General features: G+C 42.0%; 1 protein-coding gene across 6 annotated transcripts in view; it reads right to left on the reverse strand.

Moving 5' to 3' along the window:
• The window catches only part of ranbp10 (RAN binding protein 10), a 54,781-nt gene extending 44,683 nt beyond the window's left edge, over positions 1-10,098 (reverse strand). For all 6 annotated transcript variants that reach the window (XR_007972785.1, XR_007972784.1, XR_007972783.1 and 3 more), the window contains exon 1: positions 9,797-10,098. Coding sequence is in view for 3 of the 6 variants with exons in the window: in XM_052152548.1 (XP_052008508.1) it covers positions 9,797-9,995 (199 nt within the window). In the remaining 3 variants the exon portion in view is untranslated. The remainder of the gene's footprint in view (positions 1-9,796) is intronic.
• Between the last annotated feature and the right edge of the window lie 112 nt (positions 10,099-10,210).

Genomic DNA, 10,210 nt, shown 5'->3' on the forward strand with positions numbered 1-10,210 from the left:
AAGGGCACACTGCAGAATGCTCAATGAGGTAAAACACAACCCTAGAGTGACAGCTAAAGAATTTAAGAAATCATTGGAACTAGTTAACATCTCTGTTCATGAGTCCACTATATGGAAAATATTAAATCCATGGAAGGACAACACGAAGGAAGCCGCTGCTTTCCAACATAAACATTGCTACGCACCTGAAGTTTTCCAAAGAACACGTTGACACACTATAACGCTCTGGGAATCCTACAGAATAATGTCAGGCTGGCAGTGCACCAGCTGAAGCTCAGTAGAAGTTGGGATATGCAGCAGGACAATGACCCTAAATAATGAAGTAAATCCACTACAGAATGGCTTAAAAAAGAAAATCCACATTTTGGAGTGGCCCTGTCAGAACCCAGACCTTATCCTAATAGAGATGCTGTGGAATGACCTCAAGAAGGCAGTTCACACCAGACTTCCTAAGAATATATCCAAGCATAAGCAGTTCTGTAAAGAAGAATGGTCAAAATTCCTTCTAAACATTGTGCAGATCTACTCTGCAGCTACAAGAACACTTGGTTCAGGTTATTGCTGCCAGAGGAGTATTGAGCATTTATTAAATCAAAGGGTTCACTTACTTTTTCCACAGCACTGTGAATGTTTAATGGGATGTGTGTTCAATAAAGACGTGAAATATTATAATTGTTTGTGTGTTGTTAGCTTAAGCTTATTGTGTTTGTCTATACCTCTGACTTTGATAAAGATGAGACCACAATTTATGACCAATTAAATGTAGAAAACCAGCTTACTTAGGTTCACCTACATTTCTTGCCACTGTATATGCAGTAGATATATGCAATTTGTCTTGTTTACATTCTGAATTCATAACACTAATGCACAAATCACTACAAGCGGCCATAATATGCATTGATACACTGTTATTGTAATTTATGATGATCCTTTACAACTGCAAAGATTGTATAAAAGAATGTTAATGGGAAGAATACAGATAAAAGAGAGGAACATACGGTACTATGGGCAGATGTGTGAATGGCTTTCACTGCAGAAGGCACATGAGTGAACCAGCATATAAACCAAAAGTTTATGAGCACTGAAGAGTAGACTTGATTCCTTTTGTAGACTAATTAAACAAAAAAACAAAAATCAATTCTTGACATGTTCTTGGAAAATGTCTCTATGCAAACGATCATACAGATGTAGCTAAATTTGCAACAGTTCATTAATAACGGCAAAATGGAGTGTACATGTTGACTGAACTTAACTGACTGAACACCGTAAACTAGGGATGGGATGATTTTTAAAAGTACATTTTGAAGCCGAATAGTCTAAAATGAAACCAATCATCTGAAAACAGTCAACAAAAAAAAAATTTTATGCGACCCATTTAAAATAGTTGATCTATTCCAAATCCGATGCAAACTTCCTCTGAAAAGGGGCATTTATATGCAACATGCTTGCCTTGCATTATGATCATTGTACATTAAATATAGAACATGACACGGATTCACAGAATCAATGTAAGCTAATATTTAAAGGAATAGTTCACCCAAAAAACTACTTTGCTGATAATTTACTCACACTCAGGCCATCCAAAAGAGTTTTTTCTTCATCAAAACAGAATTTAGATTTTTAGGATTTCAGTTCTGGCCTCCTCCTTTAAACAATGCAAGTGAATTTCCCCCATTTATTTGACGGCCCAAAATGCATATGAATAATACACACGAATAAAGTTCTTCTGAACCCAAAAGATTGATTATTTTTAGAAACAAAACAAAACGTATATACTTTTTAACTACAAATGTTCACTTCCGTACATCTCTGTGATGCGCGCTCATGAGAGGGATGACGTAAGCTCGTTGGTAAGGTCATGCGTCATGTGGAGGAGGCAGGAAGCACGTCATTGGTTACAAGAGAAACTTTCACAGATCACAAAGCGTTGTTCACAAACCAAAACAGTCCAAAACAATTTCAAAACAATATAAAATGTAATTAAAAATAATTTCCAAATAATAATAAAAAAAACATTACTGCAGTAAATAACAATCCTTTATTTCAGAGCAATGCCGTTGCATTATCTACTTTTTCTTTAGCAGAAATATATAGGCTATATAGGCTGACTGTCAGGAATTCAAGCCACACATGTTGTAGTTAGTGAAACATGTGAGCACGTTTACTGAGAGTTACAGGGTTTACACAGTGAGATTAATGGTACAGACGATATCACACAGAAGAAAAGCTTCACAAACTGAAGAGGGATTCACAGGGCTTAAAGTCCACAGAGCTGAAGAAGAGGTAACAGGTGAAACAGCAGAGTAAGCGCTAAACAGATATCGATGAAGATCAAGAGCAAATACACACAGGTAAATAAAAACTGTGAGTCCTTTGTGTGAGACTTGACAGTGAAGTGGCATGAAGACGAGTTATTTATGCAGGCAGTGACGAGCAAGTGAATTGAGTGCAGGTGCAGTGAAATCAGGGGATGAGGAGCGGAGCGCTGAGGGAGGTGCAGAGCCCGAAGAAGGCGTGACAATGACAACGTTTTCACACTGAGTTCGCTGGAAAAACAGCACGGGCACAGCCGATGAATTCAGATATCCACCCTTTGTTTCTTTCGATGGTCTGAAATCCTCAGGGCTAAAATGTTTACTGCACACCCTCCAATATTTGAGAGAATGTAGGGGTGTACTGATACCCAGGTTCAGCGCGATAAGCCAGAGTTTCAGTCACTCATGATCATGTATAGGCAATCGATGAATAGTTCATATTTTTCCCGGCATGCATTTTCTTTGGGGTTTCAGAAGGTTGAAGCATCTGGATACACACGCACAAGAAATGTATTTGTCGACTGGAGTCCTGTGGATTATTTTGATTCAACCTAAATATGCAATACATGAGTACATTAATTTGCATTATTTAAAGGAGGAGGCCTAAAATGAAATCCTAAAAATCTTAAATTCTATTTTGATGAAGAAAGAAACTCTGGCCTGAGGGTGAGTAAATGATCAACAGATTTTCATTTTTGGGTGAAATATTCCTTTATCAGGCATATTTATTGAAAACAATTGAATGAATAGTGCAGGACCAATACAGCAACCCAGCCTGTTCTAAATGGAATTCACCATGTAAAAGTTGCTTAACAGATTAAAACAGTCAAGACGTCGTTGTTGTTGTTGTTTTCTCTCCAAATCTACGATTGTCGTACGAATCTACATCAGGTATGGTTACAAGCCGATCCCGAAGCAGCAATCAGTTTTACAACTGATATTTGGACATCTAACCTAAGCGTAATGACAATGTTGAGCATATTGGACACGTCAGTTTCACCCACACCCATCATATTGCTTCTGAAGATATGGATTTAACCACTGGAGTCTTATGGATTATACTTTTATAATGCCTTTATGTGCTTTTGTAGCTTCAAAATGTTGGTACCCATTCAATTGCATTGTGAGGACCTACAGAGCTGAGATATTCTTCTAAAAAAACGTAACCTGTGTTCAGCAGATGAAAGAAATTCATACAAATCTGGGATGGCATGAGAGTAAATTATGAGAATTTTTATTTTGGGTGAACTATCCCTTTATGTCCGAAACATTAGAGAAAACGTTGTAATAAACAATTTGATACACAAAGCTGACTTTCTACAGCCTGTTAATAATTAAATATGAGGACATACATTTTTAGGCAAAGTATTTGTTGTTCTCAGAAATTGCTTTGTTTGCATGGTTATTAGGTGCTAATAGTTACAAATCATAAAGGGAAATGGAAAATGCAGACAGCAATCTCAGTGGTTAAGCATGACTTCACAAAGTTAGGTTAAGATACAGAAACAAATGGATTTTGACCATCATAGTTCATATAAACATGGAAACTTTAATTTGGTCTGGAAAAACAGAATTTTGGTAAAATAACCAAAATAGTACTGAAATCACAAGGGTGAGAAGACAGTAGTTAAATAGTAGCTTAATGGGAGCTGCTCTGAATAGGTTGCTATAAAATTGGAATAATTTGATTTAAAGAAAGGGATTACAGTTACAAATAGTGCAACCCTTTGCTTAATGGATATTTAATTACACAAATTTTGTTTTGAGGGTAACCTGATACCTTCTAAATCCAAAAACAGATCCATGACAACAGAAAAATAAATCAATATCAATACACAGACACTTCTGATTCCTACTCAACACCAATTAACAAATAGACTCAGTACTTCAAATACAAAATGCTTGGCTAACATCAGCCACCATATGAAGTGGTAAACATACCCATGCAGTGAAAGAAGATAGTTGCCAATGAGGTACAATTTTCCACAGACACAAAGCAGTGTCCATTACCAAAGTAATGTGCTGTTGTTCAATTTTGAGTCAAAAAGGATAAACAAAATTAAACTATAAGGCTAAATTTTGAAGTCCCACCTGACCTGGCCATCGACACAAACATGGTGTCTATTTGACAGTTGTCATGTGTGCAACAACACATGATGTAAGAAAATAAACAGTAAAGTCTATACATGACCCTCAGATCTTAACTGTCCTAAAGTATTGCACAATGCACAACAGGCCCACTATCACATGACATAATCTAATCAAAAGCAGATAATTTGGCAAATCCTTTTTACAAGCCTTATGGTTTATGTAGGTGCTAAAACAAAAGCAAAGAAGGCTGTGAAAAATGTCTTTATTGTTTATCCCTTTGATCTTTCATTAAACAAATTCACAAAAATATATCCTCTAATGGATATCAAATAATAGCACAACACAAGTTTTATCAAAAAACAAATATGTTTGTCAAATATATGTGTAGCACAATTATTGGCACCCCTAGAAATTCTTATGAGTAAAATATATCTGAAGTATATTCCCATTCCACTTATTTTTAGTGCACCTGGATGACTAGGAACATGAAATTGTTCAGCCATGACTTCCTGTTTCACAGGGGTATAAATATTAGGTAACACACAAGCCAAATTCCCTTTGGCATCCATAACAATGGCTAAGCCCAAAGAATACATTTATGATGTGTGTGTAAAAGGTTGTTGAGCTTCACAAAATGGATATGCCAATAATTGTGCAACATATATTTGACAAAAATATTAGTTTTTTGATAAAACTTTTATTGTCCATCCATCTATCCATCTTCAACCGCTTATCCGAAGTCGGGTTGCGGGGGCAGCAGCTCCAGCAGGGAGCCCCAAACTTCCCTATCCTGAGCCACATTAACCAGCTCTGACTGGGGAACCCAAGGCATTCCCAGGACAGTGTGGAGATGTAATCCCTCCACCTAGTCCTGAGTCTTCACCGAGGCCTCCTCCCAGCTGGATATGCTTGAAACACCTCCCTAGGGGGCATCCTTACCAGATGCCCAAACCACATCAACTGGCTCCTTTTGACGCAAAGGAGCAGTGGCTCTACTCCGAGCTCCTCACAGATGACTGAGCTCCTCACCCTATCTCTAAGGGAGAAGCCTGCCACACTTCTGAGGAAACACATTTCGGCAGCTTGTACTTGTGACCTAGTTCTTTCGGTCATGACCCAGCCTTAATGACCATAGATGAGGGTAGGAACGAAAATTGACCGGTAGATCGAGAGCTTTGCTTTCCGGCTCAGCTCTCTTTTTGTGACAACTGTGTGATAAAGCGAGTGCAATACCACCCCCGCTGCCCCGATTCTCCGGCCAACCTCCCGCTCCATTGTCCCCTCACTGGTGAACAAGACCCAGAGGTACTTGAACTCCTTCCCTACCCAGAGTATGCACTTCATCGGTTTCCTGCTGAGAACCATGGCCTCAGATTTAGAGGATCCTCATCCCAGCCGCTTCACACTCGACTGCCAAGCGATCCAGTAAGAGCTGAAGGTCACGGACCGATAATGACATGAAGAAAACATCATCTGCAAAAAGCAGCAATGAGATCCCCAGCCCACCGAACCGCACCCCTTCCCCACCCCGACTATGCCTCGATATCCGGTCCATGAATATCACAAACAGGATTAGTGACAAAGCGCAGCCCTGGCTGAGACCAACCCCAACATGGAACGAACTCGACTTTGTCCCGAGGACCCAGACACAGCTCTCGCTTTGGACGAACAGGGATTGGATTGCCCTAAGAAGGGACCCCCCCACCCTATAATCCCACAGCACCTCCCACAGTATCTCCCGGAGGACCGGGTTATATGCTTTCTCCAGATCCACAAAACACATGTAGACCGGATGAGCATACTCCCAGGCCCCCTCCAGGATCCTTGCGAGAGTAAAGATCTGGTCCATCGTTCCACGGCCAGGACGGAACCCGCATTGTTCCTCTTCAATCAGAGGTTTGACAATCGGCCTAAATGTCCTCACCAGCACCTTGGAGTAAACTTTACCAGGTAGGCTGAGAATTGTGATACCCCTGTAGTTGGCACACACTCTCTGGTCCCACTTTTTGAAGAGGGGAACCACCACCTCGTTCTGCCACTCCTTAGGCACTGTCCCAGACTTCCACGCAATGTTGAAGAGGCGTGTAATCCATGACACCCCCTCCACATCCTAAGGTGTCGGACGGTTTTCCAGAAGCACTTTGGTGCAGACCGAAAGTCCTTCTCCATGGGTTCTCCGAACTTTTCCCACACCCACTGCTTTGCCTCACTCACGGCAGAGGCCGCAGCCCTTCGGGCCTGTCGGTACCTTACAACTGCTTCAGGAGACCTCCAGGATAACATATCCCGGAAGGCCTCTTTCTTCAGTCAGACACCTTCACTGACCACCAGTGTCCACAACGGTGTTCAAGGGTTACCGCCCCTTGAGGCACCTAAGACCTTGAGGCAGCGAGCTTGAGCTCTCCACTGCGGCTTCGGCAATGGAAGCTTTGAACATTGCCCTCTCCGGTTCAATGTCCCCATCCTCCACAGGGATGCCTGAAAAACTCAGCCGGAGGTGTGAGTTGAAGATCTCAGGGACAGGGGCCTCCTCCAAATGTTCCCAGTTCACTCGCACTACTCACTTGGGCTTCCCAGGTCTGTCCAGAGTCTTTCCCCACCCTCTGACCCAACTCACCACCAGATGGTGATCGGTTGACAGCTCTGCCCCTCTCTTCACCCGAGTGTCCAAAACATATGGCCTCAGATTCGACGATAAGACAATAATCCATGACTAGAACAGAAGTCTAACAAAAAACATCCACTCGGGGTTCAGATTGGGGAGGCCGCTCCTCCCAATCATGCCTCTCCAGGTGTCCCTGTCATTTCAAGTCACCCAGTATCACTATGGAGTCCCCTACTGGGGTCCAATTCAGGACTTCATTCAGGACTTCCAAGAAGGCTGAATACTCTGAAATGTTGTTCGGTGCATATGCACAGACAACAGTCAGAGTCCCCCCACAACCCGTAGGCATAGGGAGGCGACCCTCTCGTCCACCGGGGTAAACTCCAACATAGCGGCGCTCAGCCGGGGACTTGTGAGTATCCCCACACCAGCCCATCGCCACACACCCTGGGAAACTCCAGAGAAGAATAGAGTCCATCCCCTATCCAGGATTACAGATCCAAAGCCAAGACTGTACGTCGAGCTAAGCCCCACCAGATCCAACTGGTAGTGCTCCACCTCCCTCACCAGTTCCGGCTCCTTCCCCCCAGTGAGGTGATGTTCCACGTCCCCAGAGCTAGCCTTTGCTACCCGGGTCTGGTCCATCGAAACCCCCGGCCTTCACTGCCACCCATATGGCAGCGCACCGACTCCTGCGGTTTCTCCAATGGGTGGTGGGCCCAAGGGATGTAGAGGGGGGATGTCACGTTGGTGCCGTGGCAAGCCCGGCCACCAGGCTCTTTCCGACGAGCCCTCCATCTGAATCTGGCACCAGAAGGGGGCCTAGGGCTTCCTCCGGGCAGGGTAACTCCTCCTCTTGCTGTTATTTCCATGAGTCTTTGTGAACCAATCTTAGTCTGGCCCCTCACCTGAGACCACGCTGCCTTGGGAGACCCTACCAGGAGCACCTGGCTCAGACAACTCAGCCCTCAGGTTCATAAGGGCACACAAACATCTCCACCACGATATGGTGATGGTTCCCGGAGACACTTTTATCGTGTTTGCAATTATTTGATATCCATTAGAGGATATATTTTTGTGAATATTTTGAATAAAAGATCAAAAGGATAAACAATAAAGCCATTTTTTTCACAACCTTATTTGCTCATATCTACGAAGGGTGCCAATATTTTTGGCCATCACTGTAGTTGTTAAACTAAAAAAGTACATCTGTACTAGGTAAATCTAGAGTCCCCCCTGTGGCATTTGGCCAGAGAAACACAACAGGGTAATTGTCATGAAACCTGTCAAGAAAATGTACTGGTCATATTCTACTCCAAAATAAAAAATAAAAATTAAAAAAAAGAAGAAATTATGTTTTGCATACAGGAAATTAAGCCTATTTAGAACCATAAACATTTTTTCATGAATGTTGAACATTTTACCCACAATTCTTATTTCATTAATGCAAAAAATGATGGTCAATACCCTGATAGCACATGTACATCACCCAGCCATCTATCTGATGAATGTGTTTACATCTGGAAGATGTATTTTTTTTTATACATTGTTTGCTCATCTGCAATACGTCTACAAGATGTGTCAATAAGTATTTATCATATGTCAATAAAGCATTCAGCAGATGCCTTTGAGACGTTTATGATGTAGAATGTTTGTAAATCTGATCTTTTCAAACTGTTTAGTAGATGTTAATTCAATTGAAATTCTTTCCAGATGAAAAGACTTAAAACAGCCCCCTGACTGTATATTGTTCTTTGCCCCTTTCCTATTAAAAAAAAAACACAGTTTAGATTTTGTTGTGGGGACCCCTGGACCTGTTGGCCCCTAGAATTGTTACCACCTTTCATCCCACTAGCTACGGCCCTGATCACAGATGTACCCGTGCTATCTAATGATGTATAATAAAGTATAATAGTGTTATTTAATAGTGTTAAGTATTTATACACTGTAGTATGCTGTAATACAGTATACAACAAATAGACTTAATTTTGTTTATGCATACTACAGTTTCACATTTTTGTATTTGATTTCGGTTAAGGATGAACAGGACATATTTTGACACGTTTCGTCAGAATAAACCCCAGTGCAACTGATTAAACAGCCAGTGCTGTGGAATTCGAATTCACACCTATGATGATGAAATCGGGGCTTCGAACGATTCATTAGATTCGAATCATTCGAATATTTTTCGTCATGCCTCAATAATAAACAAACACACGCATGTTAGTGCGTAAACAGTCTTGTCTATGTCAAATACACATATAAAACAAGATCATTTATAGCGTTTTTGTTCCATTGTACTGTAGCGCACCATTATATAAATCATCCGCTCTCGAAAGTGGATAACAAACACACTTATGCAATGCGGTGTAACCTAACAATCGATGTGCATTTCATTTCAATGGTGTAGCGTATTGCCCTGCGGTTTCAACTAATTCACCAAAAGGGATGAGCTTCGTAAACAAAAAGCACTTTATTTTCTTCAGATAGTATGTGTCCAAAAGCAAGACTGACACGATGGGCTCTCTAGTCGTGCATTACATGCTACCCTGAGCTACTCTCGCTAGCCGAATTCTGACATGTTTTGCTAAATGTCAACCCATTTGGTCATTCCCCATTCCTTCTATGCAACAAAGCAAAGGGGACGGAACAAGCAGCTCAACCTAGATTGGGGAGATTGCAAATGTTCGAGTGCAGCTAACCACAACAGCAGTCACCACCGGGATTGTCAAGGCCTGAGTTGACAGCTCAGCAATGTTCTGGCGAGTGTGTCACATCTGTATACCTTTGTAATGCACCCGCAGATTATTCTGTGAGAGCCCGATGTAGCTGTATTTATCCTTGGGGCTCCAAGATCGGGGTAAGGGGGTTTCTTCCTCATTCACGGCCGGGTACAGCCGCTTCAAACGCTCGTTTAGCTCATGCTCTTGATATTTAAATGCAGAATCTCCTGTTAGCAGGCTCACCGCTCCAAGCTCTGCCATTTTTGGTTATGTGTTTATTCCTTCTCGTAATCCTACCCCTGTTGTGGCAATCCGCTAAAAAGGAGTGAGCGCTAGACTGGAGAAACACAGCAGTGGTGAGACATCCCCGGATACACTAGCCGCTCTACAGTGACGTCTGGGTACTGTAGTTGAACACAAAGCCCTGCGCAGTGCACACTGATGACACAAGGGAAGTGCCATTAACTACATGACCC

This window comes from Xyrauchen texanus, chromosome 21, assembly GCF_025860055.1.
Source record: "Xyrauchen texanus isolate HMW12.3.18 chromosome 21, RBS_HiC_50CHRs, whole genome shotgun sequence".
NCBI classification, from domain to species: domain Eukaryota; kingdom Metazoa; phylum Chordata; class Actinopteri; order Cypriniformes; family Catostomidae; genus Xyrauchen; species Xyrauchen texanus.